General features: G+C 41.1%; 1 protein-coding gene across 1 annotated transcript in view; it reads right to left on the bottom strand.

Moving 5' to 3' along the window:
- DYNC2H1 (dynein cytoplasmic 2 heavy chain 1) overlaps positions 1–21,568 on the bottom strand; it is a 393,773-nt gene that overhangs the window by 49,187 nt on the left and 323,018 nt on the right. The window contains exon 85 of the mRNA XM_084624374.1: positions 16,368–16,457. Coding sequence (XP_084480500.1) covers positions 16,368–16,457 — 90 coding nt within the window. The remainder of the gene's footprint in view (positions 1–16,367; positions 16,458–21,568) is intronic.

Raw genomic sequence — 21,568 nt, 5'->3', positions numbered from 1 at the left:
AGAGCCAAGGTGTGGCTGACTGGGTGCAGAACACACACAAACATAGCTGGGAATGACTTGCATGCTGTAGGCTGTTTGTGAGCAATCTAGGCTGGAGGCTACAGCAACAAAACATTGTAAAGGGCACTCCAGATTAGAGGGCAGTGACAGAGCTAGTGATTAGTCTGCTATGTCTGGTATGTCACAGCCTCTCCAGTTCCTTTTCTGGCTGTGAATCTGGTCATGATCTGCAGCAGAAGGGATGGAAAGTGGGCAGTGGAATACAGATAGGGACCACAAATCTCAAGGAACCTCCAGTTACAGCTAAGTAACCTCCATTTCTTCTTTGAGTGATGGTCCCTACGTGTATTTCATATTTGAAAGATTATTAAGCAATAATCAAACAAGAGATGGGTGTGAGGATGCAGATGGTATGGATGTCTTTAGTACTGCCATCCCCAAAGCTTTATCTGTAGAAGTCTGGAACAATGCATAATGTCTTGTAAAGGTGCGTAATGGAGCTCCAAGTTGCCACTCTGTATATATCTAGTAAAGGTACATTTCACAGAGATATCATAGAGGTTGCTTGCACTTTGGTGGAGTGGGCTCTCATCCCCTCTAAGGGGAATGTGAGCTAGTTGGTAACAAAGGATGATGCAGCCCGAGATTCACTTAGAGAGTCTTTGTGAAGATAGACAAAATGGATTTTTAGAGAGGGAAGCCTTCTCTACTCATCAGAAGCATGATGTTCTGGGGAAAAAAATACTGGTAAGTGGATGGTTTGATCCATGTGAAACTCCAAAATGACTTTAGGGATGAATTTCTGGTGCAGGCAAAGAAAGATGAAAGATGGTATATGGCTGATCTGCCCTGAGGGCTTCTTGCTCACTCACCCTCCTGGCTGATGTGATGGTTAGTCATCAAGAGATGGGATATAGAACAGATGGCTAATGGTTTGAAGGCAGGTTTGGTGAGAACCTGAAGGATGAGATTGAGATCCCACTGTGGTGTTGGTTTTACCACTGGTGGAAAAGTTCTAATAAGTCCCTTCAGGAATCCAGTCATCATAGGACAAATAAGCATGGGCAGCATGTAGTACAGGCAGGGGAAGGCTGTGCCTCCAAAAACAGCCTGGTGTGGCCCTGCCCATGCTCTGCCCCCAGCCCCCGCTCTGCTTCAGTCCCCTTCCCGCCGGCGCTCTTCCGTGGCCAAGAGGCTGGCTGGGGCAGGTGCAGATAAGTCCCGGGGCTGGAGGCACTGGGGCTGAGGCCACGCTGTGTCACCCATCTGTCCAGTTGTGGGAGCGCTGGGACCACGCTGCTGGGGGCGCTCCAGGGCAGGGGGCACTCCGGCCGCACTGCCCGCCCGCCCAGCGCTGGGACTAGGAGAGCTCTGGCAGCCCTGCCTGTCCAGCATTACAGGGCTGGGAGAGCTCTGGTTGCACCGCTCGCCCAGTGCTGCGGCTGGAGGCACTCTTCCTGCATCGCCCGCCCAGTGCTGGGGCTAAGGGAGCTCCAGCCATATCGCCCACCCGATGTGCTGGGGCTGGGGGAACTCCAGCTGTGCTGCCCGCCCCGCCCTGCTGGGTCTGCCTGTCAGGAGCCAGTTGTTGAGATATGGAAAGACAGTAAAGCAGTTTCTACTCATGCAAGCCACCACTGAAAGTAAAGATGATTGGTGCTGTAGCTGGTCTGAATGGAAGGACTCTGAATTAGTAGTGATCTTGCTCAGTGAGGAACCTGAGAAACCTTCTTTGGGATGGATGAATGTCTATGTGAAAGTAAGCATTGTTCACATCAAGAGCTGTGAACCATGTGCCCTCTTCTATAGAAGGGATTACTGATGCCATTGTGACCACATGGAATTTTAATTTTCAGGTGAATACATTTGGTTGGCATAGACTGAGGACCAGTTCCCATCCCCCGTTCTTTCTGGGAACCAAGAAATACAGGGAGTATAATTCCTTCCCTTGATGCTCAGGTGGCACCAGTTCTACACACCTTTTCTGGAGAAGAGAATTTACCCATTGAGATGGGTCCAGGAAAGGCTCTCTGATGGAAAGGTGAAATAAATTTGAATGTGTAGCCAAAGTGGATGATATCTAGTACCCACTTGTCTGTCACTGCCCCCCAGTTATGAGCAAAGTGGAAAAGGCAGCCATCAAAGGTTCGGGGGCCAATAAGGCATGACATTTTCAGAATGTGGTCCTTGAGCACGCCATCAGAAGAACCCTTTGGATGATAGGTGGGGCTGGATGGCAGTTGTAGAGGTGGAGGAAGAGTTGGAGGGTCTTTGAACCCTTTGTTGTTTGCATGGAGGTCTGGGCCTGTAGGTTTGCTCATGGTGTTTCCTCTTCAGGACTGGAGTGTAAATGCCCAGAGAGCGGATAAAGCCATTAGACTCAAAGAGAAGTTCCTCGGTGGTATTCTGATGCTCTGGTGGAGAACTCCAAAGATTTCAGACACGAATCATGCCTCATGACTTTAGCTTTGAAGATGGCGCTAGAGGCAGTGTCAGCTGTCTCTACTGCCACTTGGAGTGATTTCTTAGCCATCAGCCTGCCTTCCTCTGTGAGAACTTGGATCTGGGTCCTCTCTGCCTAAGGAAGTTTGTCCTTAATGTCTAGAAATTTTAAATTAATCAGGAAATATTATTTTGCTAACAGCACCTGGTAATTAGCAACTCTGAATTGGAGACTAGCTGATGCAAATATTTTCCTTCCCAAGAGGTCAGGGTGTTTACTGCTTTTATCAGTTGAGATAGTCTTGGGGTGCTGTGTCCTGGACCTTTTTGTAGCCACTTGCACTTCTAAGCAGTTGGGCGCTGGATGAGTAAATAAGAACTCTAACTTTTTAACTGGCATGAAATATCATTTTGAAGCCCTCTTCAGGGTAGGATCACAGGAGGCAGTGGTATCTCACACAGATTTGATGGGCTCCAAAATGGCCTGGTCAACTGGAAGGGCCGCCCTAGAAGAACCAGAGGGTTGAAGGATGTATAATAGACCACATTGTGTGCCCCGGACCTTCTTAAGAGGCATGTGGAGCTTGACTGCTACTCTTTGTAACAGCTCCTGGTACTGCCTGTGGTTGTTGGGCTAGGAGGGAGATGGTTTAAGTGTTTTATTCTAGAGTTCGTGCTTGGAGGGGTACTGCTTGCAGTCTGAGGCTGCTGTAGAGGGGAGCTCTCCCTGACCTGTATCCAAATGGAGCCTCCTGGCCTGCTCCATGAGGTGCTTCTGCAGACAGATCTCTCATCCCTTGTGTGTTCAGAGGGAAGGAGCAGCAGATACAGCACTTGGTGGCAACATGAGGCTCCCCAAAGCAAAAAAAGGCAGCGCTGGTGTTCGCTGCTGATGGAGAAACAACGGGGCAGGAGACACAGTTCTTAAACCCCAGGACTCCTGGCATAGTCTCTCTCCATGAGCAGAAGCCCCTCAAGGGAGAGAGAACTATGCTAATTATGCTGACTATAAAAACACTAAGTCTACACTCTAAAAACTATTTACAATATATATTTGCAGGTATTAAAGTAGAGAAAGATTGAAGTGGACATAGAATTCTGACTCAGGCCATGCAGTGGTAAGAAATAACTGGAGAGACACTAGTCTACATTGCCCTTTACAGCCTTGGTTCAGAGCATGAGGAGGACAACTGCATGTGTGTGGACCAACAGACCCTGTTTAAAAATTTACAGACTAAGATGCATAGTGCGCATAGGTATCCATGCGTAGAATACACATGGGGACAATTGCTCAAAGAACTGTGGCATATGTTCATGTCTACAGACTTTACTGGGTGATGTTGTAGTTGGATCTCTGCATTAAAGTTCTGGCCTAAACTCTAGGAAAAATGTAAACAAGTTTGTCTCTCTTCTGTGTACAATTAAGCATTTTTGCATTCCCAACAGTCGTTACACATCACAAGCACATATAATGAGAGGTAGTATCTGCCAAAAATAAATAATTAAACAGACTGACAGATTATAAAAACAGAAGAGACCACTGGGATCATCTACTCTGATCTCCTGACACCCTGACCGCAGCTTTGACATAACAATCTAGCTCTTTAGCCAGTGATAGACCATGGCGATATACTGAAATGGAAACTTTTTTGATACATTTACTGGAAAAAGCAGGTAGTCTACTACTTCTGCCCAAAACAAAGTTGCATATTATCTTTATTTTAAATGTAAAGTCCCTTCGATAACTGTGACTAATGATAAGGACCAAGCCTGTCTAGTTTCAAGACACAAGTTATGTCTGTACATAGAGTACTGCTTTGTGGAACTGAAATTTTCACATTGTATCCTCTGCTAATAAAACTTATTCTGATATTAAAGGTAGACATATTTTCTCTTTCTAAAAATAACAAACATTTCCTTTTAATATAGCTATTTTAAGATTATGAAAGGTTATTAAATTAGGGTTATGAAAGGATATTAAATTGAGGTATTTCACATATTCCCTCAGACCTGCCTCCCCTCTCACAATAGAAACTAACTAAAACCACAATTTAAACCTACTCCACCATTTTCCTTTAACTTCAGTTTTTCCGCCATGCACCTGAAGACCAGTTCAAAATAGATATTCAGATAGATATTATCTAATCTGCATTTTCCAATTTTTCTCCCTACAGCACAGTAACTGCTCAAGGAAGTTTAGTTTTCCTTGCATTGTTCCCTTTCACATACATTCTTCCCTCCTCATGTAGGGTCTTCAGATTTTCCCTTGTGTTCACCCACTGCAGCCCTTTCCAATACTGTTTAGTAGGATACATCTCTGCCCATGCCCATCTGACCGAGACCATGAGTGTGACACTAGGCTCCACAATCTCCTTACCTTCAGCATCTTTCTCTAGAAGATGAGGAATTCTCATCTCATTTGGGGAAGTCTGTGTGAAGTTATCCAATACTATAGTAGTCAAACATAAATCTTGGCTTTAAAAAGACAAATGATGAATTAGGTAGTTAAAATAAGTTAAATTAGAGAGAAAATGTTAGTGAATCAAAATAAATGGTTTGCATAACAAACCTCTTCTGAATAACTTGCAAAGCCCAATAACGTAAGCACCCTTAGCTTTATTACAAAAAAGAAAGAAAGAAATTGTATGTCTCTAGAAATCAAGTCAGTCTGTGAACATTTCCTGTTCAGTCTGACAGCCACACTATGATGTCCAGACAAATCTTCCTGTGACAAAGTGACTCACCAGTTAGTGTGCCGCTTTATGGCCAGGAATGATATTGCAAGGTTTCATTCTCTCTAATCCTGCCAACCTACCTTCTGACTTGGCCCTCTGGACAGGTCAACTTTGGGCTCATCCCTTTTGAGGGAATCCAGGATTTTCATCTAGTAGTTCCAGGACCTTACCCCAGGTCGATGGCCCCAATGCAAGCCCAATAAACCTTCTGGCACTTTGCATCTTGGGTCTTGCTGCTCGTCTACCAGATGAGGCTATAGGGGAATCCAGTCTTTCCCTCTTTCCCTCAGCCCAGGGATCCTTGTAGAAAGTGGTTAAGATCTGTGTGGTTAAATCACTTGGTTCTTCCCTGGGCTACTTCCTGCATTGGCCCACCTTCTCCTTAAGGAGTTCATATTCTCAGCAGGGTGGGGATTCTGTCTGGGGCCCAGCCTCTAGTCCCAGTTTTCAATGTATTGAAGAAAAAGAAACTAAATTTACAGAAATAAAGAGCAGCACCAGTTTCTCTGTCCTACCCAGATTCTCCAGCCACCTATCCTACCACTTTGTGCTCACAGGTAACCTCAGGTAGTTTGGCTCTCTGCTGTACTCCTCTTTGAGAGCTGAGGATAAGAGGTCTGTGTCTGCCCACAGATTCCAAGTACAGAAGGGACTATTATGATCCATCCAGCACTTCCCCCACCTCACTCGTAGAATTTCTTCCAGAAGCTGCATTAAAGGTATCTTTTAATAAGACATATAATCTCATTTTAAAGACTTCAAGCGACGGTGAGGCCACCACCTCCCCTGGTAAAATGGATATATCCAGTTTCTATTTTAGCTGATCAAAGAATAGCATGGATTTATCTCTTTTAAATGTCCTCTAATCAATTTTCTTTTTCCATGAAATATAAGTTATTGTCAGACCCCAGGTCCTCTTTCACATAGCCTTTTAGAATTAGAGATTATGAATAAGATTAGAGAATATGAATATATTTTCTCTGTTTCAAAGCAAAGGACAATTTGCTATTCTCTTATACATTGCTCTCATCAGAATTGTCTCTCTCTTTTCTCTCCCCTGCCCATTTAAAAATATATATATATATATATACACGTGTGTGTCCATTAATATGTCTCTATAACTATGTACCTGCACTTAGCTGTATCATATCTGTCTATTCTTTCATTAGCTATGTCTAAAATCTGTTTCTCAGTTTCTTCTAGAAATATCAAGAATAAAATAACTATCTTTCAAAATGGTCTGAAATTTAATGTGGATTGTGAAAAGTGGTTCCATATATGAGATGTAAACAATTACCTTTACTGGAAGTAATAATATTACTGATGTGCTGGAGCACATTCGAGCATATGGTGAAAATTGGGTTCCTGTACAATGAAGATAGTAGTCAGGTTAAATAGAAAAGTGCACCCAGTTCTCCAAGCAACAATCAGAAATTATTAATATGAAGTAAGGAAGCAATGACCCACAGTAAATTATTCTCTAATTCTAAGAAAGTATGAATTTTAAAAAATTGGCAAATTAAGTCAATCTAGGAGGGAACATAAAGATGGCTCAAGTCTCTAGACCTAAGATTTGAAACAGGAACAAGAACTCAAGATGAATATCACAAATAATATTGGACAAATGTTTAGCAAAATATCCAGGATACTTCTAGTTCTAAGATTTTACCAAAATGAATTTCTAAATTTGTAATAACTGATCCCAGGGTGACTCTTTCAGGTTAACTGAATGAAACGTAGCAAATGTTAACAGATACCATATTAGAATAATAGAAATGTAAAAATGGAAGGGACCTCAAGATGTCATCTAGTCCATCCTCCTGGTGCTCAAGCAGGATTAAGTATACGTAGACTATCTCTGACAAGTATTCTCTAATCTGGTCTTAAAAACCTCCAATGACTGGTTTCCACAGCCTCCCTAGGTAACCTGTTCCAATGCTTAACTATCCTTATAGTTAGCAAGATTTTCCTAATACCTAACCTAAATCTTCCTGGCTGCAAACTAAGCCAACGACTTCTTGTCCTACCCTTAGTGGATTTGATCACTGTCCTCTTTATAACAAGATTTTACATAGCTGAAGACTGTTAAGATGTCTCCCCTTGGCCTACTCGTCTCTAGACTAACATACCCATTTCTTTCAACCTTTTCCCACATGTCATGTTTTCTAAACTTATTTTTGGTTCCTCTCCCACAGACTCTGTCCAGTTTGTTCACATCTTTCTTAAAGTGTGGTGCCCAAAACTTATTCCATCTGATGCCTCATCAGAGCAGAGCAGAGCGGAAGAATTACCTCCTGTGTCTTACATATAAGACTCCTGTTAATACATTCCAGAATGACATTTGCCTTTTTCCCCAACTGCATCATACTATTCATTCATCTTTAATCTATGATCCACTATAACCCTCAGATCTTTTTCAGTGGAATTACCATCTAGCCAGTTATTCTCCATTTTGCATTTGTGTATTTCACTTTTCCTTTCTCAGGGTAGTATTTTGCCCTTGTCTTTACTGAATTTAATCTTACTGATTTCAGACCAATTCTCCAATTTATCAAGATCATCTTGAATTTTAATCCTGTCCTCCAACGTGCTTGCAACCCCTCTCAGCTTGATGTCATCTGCAAATCTTATAAGCTTACTCTCCACTCCATCATCCAAGCCGTTAATGAAAATATTGACTCATACTGGATTCAGGACAGATCCCTGTGGAACCCCACTTGATATGTTATCCCAGTTTGACAGCAAACATATTGTATACAAGCCATAAATTATGTTCCTATTAGAATAAACAATGCCAGGTCTTCTCTTTTGTCCTGGGAACGATCATACAGCCCTCACCAGAACTGTGCCAGTTAGTCATAAGGATCTGAATCTGCCAAACAATAACGTAACATGGATTTCTGTTGCAGTGACAATAGCAACCATGTTAAATTGAGAAAGTGGAAGTCTTAAGCTTCTATAATGGAAGACTGACAGGATGAAATGTAAAACAAAGCATTAATGGAAACATTAACATTATTTCGGCAAAAAAACCTAGAAAAATACATCAGCAGATAGGATCAAATAAGCAAAAAGTGACATGCATTGTAATAGTATACATTTGGAGTATACCTGTTCTGACAGACTCTCTAATTTACCAGTAATTAAGATGGTTATTACACTGTTTGATCTCTTATAATTAACTATGATATAAAAATATCTCACATTCTTTTTCACATGTATTTATGAGAACAATAATTAGATACTGTTGTCAGAAAACTAAGCCAGACACTGTTGGAAGGTTGGTATTAGGAACCTTCTTGGAATTGCCTCCTCCCCCTGTGATCCCTGATATATATGAATAATTTTGCCTGGGAGTTATATTAATGATAAAGACTGCACCCACCGGCTAGAGGGGAAGTTGATGCCTATGGCATGCCCTTCCCCCAGCCACGGCAGGTTGGCTTGGGGGGTTCCCTGAGCAGCTGCACAGCGGGCCATGGAGCTTACAGGGAACTTAGGTCAGGGTGGTATTTTATTCACACCTGTGACTGACAAAAGTTTTGCCGACAGAAGTGTTAGCGTAGACAAAGCCTCACACAAGTTAGATATCTGTCTTCAGGTTGGGAGGGCCTGATGAAATACATCCTGGAATGCTTAAGGAATTAGCAATTGTCTTTGAGAACTTGTAGAGGATGGCAGAGATCCCAGGGAATGGAAAAGGGCAAATTCAGTACTTATTTATAAAAAGTAGGACAGTCAAATGGTTAAAAAAATGAATCACAATTAACTGCAAGATTAAAAAAATAGTTGTGATTATTCGCAGTTTTAATTGCACTATTAAAGAATAATAGAATACCATTTATTTAAATATTTTTGGATGTTAATTACTTCTGTGCTGCTGCTGTGGGTTGTGGTGCCTAGCAGTCAGCTTGCGGCTCAAGGCAGGCTTCAGGCTCCATGGGGCTGCATCTTGCCGGAGCCCACAGCCATCCACATCCCTTTGGCCACTCTTGGTTCACCATGGGCACCATTTCATATTTTGGTTTGGTGTGTGTTTGTTGGGGGGGGAAGTGTGTGTGTGTGTTGGGGGGAGTGCTGTCTCTTTAAGCAGAGCACTCAGGAAGCGGAAAGCATTTTCAGCCAGCAGCAGCTGCCGGTGGTAGCACTCATTTCTGAGGTGGCAACAGCAGCATACAGGCTGCCTCTGTTCCCTGACCCCAGCTCTGCGGCGACTGGGTACACGGGCAGGGGGAGGGGGACATCAGCTCCTCTGCCCCTGCTCTGCATGGGTACAGAGCAGCTTAGCCAGTGGCGACTCCAGGGGGGTGGGAGAAGGAGGGAGCAGCAGTGGTGCAGGGAGGCGGGAGAAGGGGCATTCCTGCCCCGGAGGAATGGAGCAATGCCCCCCTGCACACAGCACCCTGGACGGTGGCCCCTCTCACCTAATCCTAAGACCAGCCATGTTTCCCTCCCCGCCCGCCGAGTTTTCTCCAGAAGTGTGCAATTAACGCTTGTTAAAAAAAAGCGCATTAATTTCTTTTGAGTTAATTACACGCATTAACCATGATTAATTGACAGCCCTAATAAAAAGGGGAATAAGGACAACCTGGGGAATTACAGACCAGTCAGCTTAATGTAAGTATCCGGAAATGAAGCAAATGATCAAACAATCAATTTGTAAGCATCTAGAAGATAACAAGGTGATAAGTAACAGTCAACTGGGATTTGTCAAGAACGGATCATGTCAAACCAACTTTCTCTGACAAGGTAACAAGTCTTGTGGATGGGGAAAAGCAGTAGATGTGACTTTGGTAAGGCTTTTGATACGGTATCGCATGTCTTTCTCATAAATAAACCAGAGAAACATACCTTAGATTAATCTATTATAAGGTGGTGCACAGCTGGTTGGAAAACTGTACTCAGAGAGTAGTTATGAATACTACACAGTAAATCTGGAAGGGCATGTTGAGAGAGGTCTTGCAGGGATTTATTCTGGGTACGGTTCTATTCACTATCTTCATAAATAACTTGGATAATGGAAATAGAGAGTATACTTATAAAGTTTACGGATGATACCAAGCTGGGAGGGGATACAAGCACTTTGAAGAACAGAATTAGAATTCAAAATGATCTTGAAAGCTGGATAAATGATCTGAAATAAATAGGATGAAACTCAAAAGACAAATGCAATCAACTGCACAAGTACAAAATGAGAAATGACTATCTAGGAAAGAGTAGTGCAGAAAAGGATCTGGGGGTTATAGTGGATCACAAACTACATATGAGTCAACAGTGTAACACTGTTGCAAAAAAGCAAACATCATGTATTAGCAGGAGTATTGTAAGCAAGACATGAGAAGCAATTTTTCCACTCTACTCAGCACTGATAAGGCCTCAACTGGACTATTGTGTCCAGAACTGGGCACACACTTCAAGAAAGATGTGATCAAAATGAAGAAAGTCTAGAGGAGAGCAACAAAAATGATTAAAGGTCTAGAAAACAAGACTTTGGAGGAAAGATTTGAAAAAAAAGGGGTTGTTTAGTCTGGAGAAGAGAAGACTGATGAGGGACATGATAACAGTCTTCATGTATGTGAAAAGTTGTTACCAAGAGGAGAGTGATAAATTGTTCTTCTTAAACACTATGGACAGGACAAGAAGTAATGAGATTAAACTGCAGCCAAGGAGATTTAAGTTAGACATTAGGAAAAACTTGCTAACTGTCAGGGTAGTTAATCACTGCAAGTTATTACCTAGAGAGAATGTGGAATCTCCATCACTGGAGGCTTTTAAGAACAAGTTAAACAAAGTATCTGTCAGGGATGGTCTAGAACTTAGTCCTGCCTCAGTGCTAAATGACCTATCAAGGTCTCTTCCACTCCTACATTTGTAGGATTATATATATATATATATAAAAAATCTCCCTACACACACTTTTTTAATCATGTCCAAGAAAAGGAAGATTCCAAGGTATTTCTCTTTATGCCCTCCTCTAAGGGGATTTGTGACAGGATGGGTCACAGAGACCCCCTTGGGACTGCTACATGATGTGATGAGACCTCTGAGCCCATTTTCCCTGGCAGCTTGGGACTTCAGAACCCTGCCTTGTTGAGCCAGACATGCCAGTCTGCTCCAACACAGACCCAGGGTCTGAACCACATCCCCCCAAAACTGCAGACTTAACTGAAAACGACTTAAGAAGTGCTCCTGTCTCCAGCACCCAGATACCCAGTTCCCAATGTGGTCTAAACACCAAATAAAAATGTGTTTTACTCTGTATAAAGCTTATATAGGGTAAACTCATAAATTGTTCACCCCCTATAACATTGATAGAGAGATATGCACAGCTGTTTGCTCCCCCAGGTATTAATTACTTGCTTTGGGTCAATTAATAAGCAAAAAGTGATTTTATTAAATATAAAAAGCAGGATTTAAGTGGTTCCAAGTAATAACAGACAGAACAAAGTAAATTGTCAAGCAAAATAAAACAAAAACATGCAAGTCTAAGCCTAATACAGTAGGAAACTATATGCAGATAAATCTCACCCTCAGAGATGTTCCAATAAGCTTCTTTCACAGACTAGACTCCTTGCTAGTCTGGGCCCAATCCTTTCCTCTAGTACAGTCCTTGTTTCAGCTCAGGTGGTAGCTAGGGGATTTCTCATGACTTCCGCCTCCTTTGTTGTGTTCCACTCCCTTGTACAGCTTAGGCACAAGGCGGGAATCTTTTGTCTCTCTGGCTCCCCCCCCCCCACTTCTAAATGGAAAAGCCCCAGATTTAATATGGATTCCAGTACCAGGTGACATGGTCACATGTCCTGTGAGACCCCCAAGCCTTCATTCTTCCCAGCCTGACTCACAGGAAGGCTTACAAGTAAACAGAGCCATCTATAGTCAATTGTCCTGGTTAATGGGAGCCATCAAGATTCCAAACCACCATTAATGGCCCACACTTTGCATAATTACAATAGGTCCTCAGAGTTATATTTCTATTTTTCTAGTTTCAGATACAAGAATGATACATTTATACAAATTGGATGACCACCCTCAGTAGATTATAAGCCTTGAAATGATACCTTATAAGAGACCTTTTGCATTAAGCATATTCCAGTTACATTATATTCACACTCATTAGCATATTTTTATAAAATCATATGGAGTGCAACATCACAGGATTCTTAGCTGTCATTTAAATATAACAATTACATTTCAAGTCTGGTTCACTGCAAAGATAACCTTGAAATAGTCAACTGATTACTAGTGTTGAATGCTTGTGACTATGGTTTCTGTATCACCTGCGATCATGGATTAATTCAATGCAATTTCATCGGGGTAAATTTAACCCACAACTTAAATGAAAGCGGATAATAGAAAGCATGCCATCAGTGTTCAGGATATTAATAGATATGGGACAGGAAGAAGAGTCAGTACAATTTTCTCTGGTTTCTCTGCAGTCATCACTGAAATCTAAGAACATATCAGTGTGATACTTTTCTTTAGAACTGTGTGACCTGGTTTCACTTAGAAAGCAATCCTGTAAGTATGAGATGTGCTGGTTTGTTTGAGAAAAACAGCTAGAGAAATATTGGCCTAGAACACTATACTTAGTATTAGAAAGGTTGTATGGTGACATGACAAAGGTGGGGACAACAGCCAGTGAAACCATCCGTGTTTTCTCAATATTATAATAAACTTCTACTTCTACTCTACGACTGCTCCTTAAAACTGAGTTACCCTCATTTTTCTTGGCCTTAATATTTGTCTCCAAAAATACATAAGGAAGAACATTTTATGTGCTTTATAATAGGTATAAAAATATCCCCAGACATTCAGACCACAGTTATAAAAGCTTAAGAGATAATATTCTGCTAAGGAACTCAGTTTGATAGCTGGAGAAAGGTTCTTTCACTATTTCCACTTTTAAACTTTGAAAATGTTTGCCATACTTTTGTTTTCAAAGAAACCTGAATTATTGAATGGATTATATAAGGCTTCAAGTATTTTCATAGGTTTGAAATTTGTATTCGTCAACTTAATATGTTTACAATTAATTATGGAATGCTAACATTATGATTATTGGGAGAGTTTCAAAAGAGACTTTGTTTTTATTAAAGAATGTATATACAATTGCATTTTATTGAGGCACTTTCAATAAAATAAATCCTCACAAGAAAGGAAATATTTACTTTGCTTTGTCACTCTTTGAAGAACTGCTTGCTGAAGCAGCTTTTTCTTTGGAGGATTTTCTATTTGATTGTTTAATTGCTGGGGTTACATGTCCTAAAAATATTCATGTACATGTATCTAGTGACTTCAATGGCACCAGCTGCTGCTATGCACTTTTCAAAAAGGGTGAATGTAGGCATCCAAATCTAGGGACTCATTTTAAAAAAATCTGGCAGACAATCTTACTTTTATACATGATATTGCTTTTCATACCCAAGTGCTGTCTGATTGAAAACTTATATAGGCATAAAGGGTAGGATTTTCCAAAGCACATAAGATTAAGAAGCACAAGCCCTACTGAACATCAGTGGGGCATATTCTTCTAAATCTGTTCACCACTTGAGAAAAATCTCTCCCAAAAAGCAATACTTTCTCCACCAGCTAGCTGTATTTTTCAAAAATGTCCAGCCACAATACAGTTTAAACTAGAAACTGAAACTGCAGGAGAAATTTCACTTGAATTTGGCCAAGATATGGATTTATACCTTTAATTTTATGAAGCGTTTATTATAAGTTTGAATAACAATATAAGGTATACAGAATTATACAACTGTAAATTATACCCTTAGTACTTTTTGTCGCCATTTAAGAGAGGTTGAAGCTCAAATAGCTTAGCAGATTCAAGTACAGTATTAGAAGGTGGCAAAAAGATATCAAATATGATACATCAAGTATGAATCAGCAGCTAATTCTTATTAAGGTGACATGACATATACAAATAAATGTATACGGAAATGAACTTTATATAAACACTACTATTGATTTCAAGAGTGCTACAACTGGAATCAATGAATGCCCAAGCATATGCTGTGTCGGTTTCTTCATTTGGATAAGTATTATTTCACTTATTGTTATTTATAATGTATGCAACATAACTCAATGTGCTTATTAATGCTTTAGGCAATGCTATTATACACAGAGATACCATAAACAGAGCTCCATGAAAATCTTGATAATTTTTCATTTTTTTTTTTATTTCATTTCATTTTGTTTTATCCCCCGTGGGAGGAGGCTAGGTTCTGTCCCCAGGAGATGGGAGTCCCTGGGTGGGATGCTCGAGAGTAAACCCACCCTGTCCTCATGAGGAGGGCAGGCCCCGAGGATGGACAGTGTTGGCGAGCAAGCCTGCCCTACACTCACCCTGCAGTGGTCCTATACCTCTGGCCTTGGCCTGGCTTCCTGCTCTGGGCATTGCAACCTGGTGCATGGGGTTGCAGGGCAGCTCAAATTTGATTCTGCCATCCTTCTATCATCATGGAGTTGCTAGGCCAAATCTAAGCAGCTCTGCAACCCTGTGTACCATGTTGCAAAGCCACTCACTAAAATTTGGCCTGGCCACCCCCTTGTTATCACAGAGGAGTGGCAAGGCCAAACCTGAGCAGTGCTGCGACCCCATGTGCCAGGTCACAATGCGTGGAGCAAGAAGTGAGGTCCAGCCCTGCAGGACAGGAGCTGCTGCTGTGGGATGAGTGCATTTTATTAAATTTTATTAATTGCTTTTCTTTTTCTTTTGTTTTATTCATTGTTTTTCATTTTATTTCATGTTACTTCAGACTTGCAGAAAGCATGGGGCTCTAACTATAAACAATATTGTTAATGCCCTACCTAGCCTTATGAAGTGTTTGAACAAAAGCAACAATGCCTAAACATACCAACCGTCTAGACAACAAGAATAATGTATCAAAAAAACTTATGGAGTATGAGTAATAGTAAACATTCTGCCGGAGATTTATACAATATCTCTAAACTGCAAAACAAGACAGGCAATAATTACTGACAGTGGGAAGATGCTTTTCTCCAGGTATATGCATAAATATACATAACCATACATACCTGCGTACACACATATATTTCTATTTTCTTAGACTTACAGATTTTAATCTAATTTTTACATTGCTCCTCCTAAATAAATGATATCTCAGTCATCTGCTACCTGAACAGACAACAGCCATATCTGCTTTTTGCCTGAGACATGAAAGTGGAGTAATTCGTGTTAGCATTTTAGTCTGAAGGCACTTCTCTACAGCCATGTGCCATTTCAAATACATGCTAGACCATATGGTACAGTCCTTTAGAAAACAAATTCTCTGAAGTCACCTCATAACAAGCATTAATTCAACAGACTGAAGAACAGCATTTATTGTCCAATTATATTTTTCCTTGCTGTTTCTCTCAGAGCAAGTAGCACAGAAATTAAAGACAAATTTGCAACTAAGTAATACATTCAGGAACACACCTAGGACAAACAGATGTAATCATCCACCCTATTCCATAGAATAAAACAGTGTGTCTTCAGAAACTCACTGCATTTAAAAAAAAATATTATTGGGTTGTGAAATCTATTTCATGCTTTGATATGATTGTCTAATTTTACTTTTTTATCCTCCTGTCCCGGACTCCTTTCCCGCAGCTCATTCACCTAGTTCTCAGCGTATGAAGGAATTTTAATTTGCATTCTAACATAGGAACGCCACCTTCAAACACAAAAGTTGACTATTTTTCAAGAATGTGGTAAAACTGTATATCAAACCATACCCTAGTTTCACTGGCAACTATAATGAAGTCTCATAAGGGACCATCCTTTCTACATATAAAAGTTCAGTTTTATTTCAGAGAGCATGGCATTTAGAAAAACAACAGGAGTTCTACAAAGACAGTAAGAAAAACAAAGATCTTCCTTCCTTCTCCACAGATCCTGAGTTAAAACTTTGATTGAAATTCAGGTCAAGTTAAAACTGCTGTAAAAGTGAACAGCAATGTTACTGCACTCCGAAAATAAAGTTTCAGGGTTTACTGGGACAAAAATTTGAGGTCCTTATGTTGTACCTCCATGTTTATGGTTTTTAACATTTAATTATTTACACACAAGTTCTAAATCTCTCTCAGACAGCAGCTTGGAAAGCCCTACTATAGAGAAGTACACAGTATATTGTGGTATAAAAAGCAGTAATGTTCTGAAGTTAACTGAGTCTTCTACTTTACCTGGATAGCAAGTGCTCGAGCTACAAGCCCTCTGAGGTATTGTAAAGGATCATCTGGGCCTTCCCACTTACTCTGCCATGTGAGGGGACACTGAAATAAAAATAGATTAATTGGCTATGCAGTACAATTCAAAACTACAGGTATTACTACTGTTTTAATGCAACTATTTGTATTACATTTAATTATCTGGAGACTGAGTGTAGTTTAAAAAGAGAGCGAGTGTCACGATCTGAGCATACAACTATGAATTCCCAGCTCTAATGCAAACTCCTTACATGGTGCACAGACACAATGGTGACAAAGGCCATACAGAGACTCTGTTTAACAGATAAATGTGACCTACCACGAGCATTATCCTTTTACAGTAAGGACAAAAACATTAACAGTACCTACTTGACAGGAGTGAGGTTAGTATTAACCAATGCCTGTAAAGTGGTGTGGGTCCTGATTCTTCAAGGTGCTCCCCCTTAATTAAATGGGAGTTGAGGGCACTTGGCATCACACAGGAGGTGCTGAGCACCTTGAAGGATCATGCCCTTGAAGATTAAGGGCCAGATTTTCAAAAGAGCTCAGCGTCCAACAGCTCTCATTGAGAACAGCATCAGCTACTACATGCTGATGACATTTGCAAGTCTGGCCATTAAAGCATATAAGAAAGGATGACACTCAAAGTGAACTAAACAGTGCTAACTTTCACTGAATAAACTTCATCTTAATACAAATAACAGAAAAACTTTGGGTCTAGAGACTTTGGTAACATTTAAATAGACCAACAAACAAAAACAAGACAAAGAAAATAAAGAAAAAACATTATCTCTGTGGACGCTTTTGCTTAAAAAGCATGACTTCTGAAAGACAGTTATAAAAAATGGTTACTTGCCCGTTTTATTGTTCTTTGAGATGTGATTGCACACATGTATTCCACTCAGGGATGTATGTGTCTAGCGTGCCAGAGCCAGAGAGTTTTCTGCAGCAGAACCAGTCAGAGCAGCATATGTGCCTTGCACACTGCCGTGGCCCCTGCCAAGGTTATACAAAGGTGGCAATGCCCTAACCTGGCCTCAGATCCTTCACATCGAAACATAGCAAAACGGGATCCAGGGGGGATGGGTCCTGGAATACCTGTATACTATAGCATCTCTAAGAACAACAGCTGAAGAGGTTACTTATCTGTCTTATTTCTTCTTCAAGCGGTTGCACAAGTATGTTCCACTCAGGTGACTCACAAGCGAGTACCGTTAGGTGGTGGGGCTCAGTGTCTACTTAAACATGGCCTTCCCAAAATTTGCATCAATCTTTGAAGCAGTTGTGATGATATAATGATGAATGAAGGCACAGAGGACCAAGTGGCAGCCCTATAAACATCCAGTATTCAAACATCCTTTAGAAAAGCCACCAACGTAGCATGAGCATTCATTGACCGAACCAACAGTCTTTGTGGCAGAGAGGTGTTTGCCATGGTAATACAGGAATTAATCCATCCAGAAATTGTCTGTGCAGTAACTGCTTGACCTCTCATTCTATCAGCATAAAAAATAAAGAGCCGGGGAGAAAGCCTGTCCAGATAAAAGGTTAATGCTTACATTCCATTCAAAGTATGTAGACATTGTTCATCCTTATGTGACTGTGATTTTGGGAATAAAACATGGTACGTATATTGTCTGGTTCCAATGAATAACTGATACCACTTTGGTTAACACCTTCAGATATGGCCTCAAAGCCATTTATCTCTGAAAAATACCACTTATGGCAGGGGTGGCCAAACTTACTGACCCTCCAAGCCACATATGATAATCTTCAGAAGTTCCAGAGCCAGACGCACCTATCAGGGCTTGGGGCTCTTGCTCTGTGGCAGGGTGGTGGGGCTAAGGATTCTCGCCTGCAGGAACTGCACCCCACCCCGCTCAGTTCCCATTGGCCGGAAACCAGTGCTCAGGGCCAGGGCAGCGTGTGGAGCCCCGTGGCCCCCCTGCCTAGAAGTCGGACCCACTGCAGGCCGCTTCTGGGGCACAGTGTGGTGTCGAGACAGGTAGGCGCTAGCCTGCCTTAGCCAGGCAGCACCGCCGATGGGACTTTTAATGTCCCCGTCAGGAGTCCTGACCAAAATGACTCAGTGCCTGACATGCTGCGATCCAGTACTGGGTCGTGACCCAGTACTGGGTCATGACCCGAAGTTTGAAAAATGCTGATCTAGAGAGAGAGGCTCTATGTTTCAGAGCAGTTCAAAGTTATCAGCAGCAGAAGGGTCCAGGATGCCCCAGATGCCTCTGATCCCAGTGTAAAGAATGCTTTGTAGTGGTGTGGAAACTGAGGCAGGGAAATGTGTTTAGGGTTTATTATTTTTGTATAGATTTGTGTATTTTTCATGCTATTAAGTAAAGAGCAATTTTTTTCCGAGTCTGCGTGTGTTATGTAGTACAGTGGTTCTCAAAGCCGGTCTGCCGCTTGTTCAGGGAAAACTCGTGGTGGGCTGGACCAGTTTGTTTACCTGCCGCGTCCGCAGGTTCGGCCGATTGCAGCTCCCACTGGCCACGGTTTGCCGCTCCAGGCCAATAGGGGCTGCAGGAAGGGCAGCCAGCATGTCCCTTGCCCCGCACTGCTTCCCGCAGCCCCCATTGGCCTGGAGTGGCGAACCGCGGCCAGTGGGAGCTGCAATTGGCCGAACCTGCGGACGTGGCAGGCAAACAAACTGGTCCAGCCCGCCACGGGCTTTCCCTGAACAAGCAGCGAACTGGCTTTGAGAACCACTGATGTACTATACCTATCATGTGCCCTTGAACAGTTAACCAGTGGATTCAGAATGCCCAAACTGACGGAGTTCTGGCAGAGAGTGTGTTTAAACTTTGGGGAAGTTTGGGGAATCAGCACTGTTTCAAGGAACTAGACTGCAGAGGTCTCATCTCTTAGGAGGGGGTACTAGAAAGAAGATTCCAAGGTAGGGGCAAGGCATGGATTCTGTTCAGACTCAAGGTTTAAAGCACATACAGATTCAGCATCTGAATCAGTCTTTTGAATATCCAAAGACAGATTGTGAGGGTACATTTTCTATTTTTTAATGCACACAAAATTGTAAACATTTGCTGGCTAAATCAATGTATTATATTCTCTACTCTGTGTATTAAAAGAGAGACTCTACTTTGCAAAAGTATCATATTCTTTTAGAGATGAGTCAAAACAAAACCTGTGATCTGGGTTTAGAATAGAATTTGTGACTTCACTCCCTTTTATAATGTGATGTATTTGAGTACCTCAGACATCAGAAATATTCCAGTCCACTGTTAAGAGTTCTGCCCATTAGAGAGACATGAAGCCTGGGTTGGGCTTATTTTTTATTAAATATGCTCCTCTTTCACTAGTCAAGTTGCCCCTTTATTCTTCTTAATGGTGTAACTAAAGCAGCCACAATGGCTGGTAAAAAGCAACACACTTTTGAATTTTGATTTTTAAGTTAAGCTCCCCCTTGCACTCATCTCCAACCCTGTGTCTGGTGTCTTCTCTTCTTCCATCATATTAAGTCTTATGCAACCTGGACTGGAAACTCCTTGTGGCAGTGACTACAAGTCACAATCTGATATCACTTACACTGGTGAGAATGAGTTTTACAATTGAGATGAAAATTGTCTGTATCTTATTTGCCTGTATAGTGTCAACAACATATTTAATGCTGTTTACATTAACTACTACTACTACTGCAACTAATAGCAGTAAACAATTAAGTATTCCAGAGTTTGCCTTTATTAACAGGTCAAAGCATATTCAATTTATAAGTCATATTCAGATAATCTCTTAAATTACTTAGCAAGGAATTCTTACATCTCTGTAAGACATTATACATTTTAGATTTAAGGTTTTTATGAGAAGTGGAGACAGACTGGACTCATCACACATTGCCCTGGGGTATTCAGCTGCAGTAATTGTGTTGTCTTCTTCAAATGACATCTCTGATGTGGACATTATCAACCATCACCTTCCATCTTTTGAAGTTGCAACAGTGTTGGAAAACTTCCACTCTCCTTTGGATATCAGTCCGCCTCATGACATTTCTGACATAACTGGCACTCTTTCTTCCTCTTCCTGGTTTGCCTGTGATCTTTCCTGATGTCATGAGTGCTGGAAACATGTCACTTTGTGATCGGCAAGCTATGTGTCCAAAAAAGAGGTTATTCTTTTATCTAGGGTCATAAGTAATTGTACTCTTTTAAAATTTATCCTTCTCAGCACTTCTTCATTTGTAGTTTTAGTTATCCAGCTAATTTTTAACATTCTTCTATTACACCAAAACCTGAATGTTCTGAGTCTCCTCCAAGTGTCCTTTTTAAGCATCTGTCTCTCACATCCGTACAGGAGAGCTGACCATATGTAGCACTTCAGCAATCAAGTGCAAATATGCACTTTTAACCTTCAACAACACAGAAGTCTTTGGAAGTTGTTCTTCATCATCTCTTCTGTTTCTTGTTATTAGACTCCCTAAATACGGGAACCTATTCACTTATTCCATCATTCAACCATTGCCTACCTTGTGCTCACTTATTATAAGACCTTCTCTTCCTAACGTTGATCCTCATTCTGTATTTCTTGCTGACACTGTTTACAGTAATACACAAGTTCTGAAGTTCTTCCTTAGTTGAAGCAATGCAAACTAGGTCATTAGCATATCTTATGTTGTTGATGTATATGCCATTGACATGATGCCCTGGTTGGTGTCTTCTAAACTTTCCCTCATTATAACTTTTACATATATGTTAAATAGTTGTGGAACTAAAAAGCAACCTTGATGGGCACCTGAAACTGCAATACTCACAGTTCATAGTTAATTTGGATTGCGGTTTTCTGTCTCCAGTATAGCTTTTTATTAATTGTATATCTATATGAGAGTTAATATTACATTCTTCAAGAGTAAGAATAATCTTGTCATGTTGGAATTTATCAAATTCCACATATAAAATTTCCTTTCGCACTTCTTCCATGCTCACAAAAGATCCTCAGGGCAAAGATTGCCTCCCTCTTGCCTATTCCTGGACAGAAACCAAACTGACTACTACTAATTCTGTCTCCAGATGGAGAGGTATTTATGTGCCAACAATTTTCAACAAAACTAAGTGTGTGGCTTATCAAGCTTATAGTTTGCAGTTGTTCACATTCTCTAGCATTAACCACCTTTGGTAGAGGAACAAAGACTGACCTCTTGAAGTCCTCCAGAA

The sequence above is a fragment of the Lepidochelys olivacea genome, assembly GCF_965140295.1.
Source record: "Lepidochelys olivacea isolate rLepOli2 genome assembly, chromosome: 1".
Taxonomy (NCBI): domain Eukaryota; kingdom Metazoa; phylum Chordata; order Testudines; family Cheloniidae; genus Lepidochelys; species Lepidochelys olivacea.
Note: the sequence above shows the minus strand (reverse complement) of the source record. Positions and strands in the feature narration are given on the sequence as shown.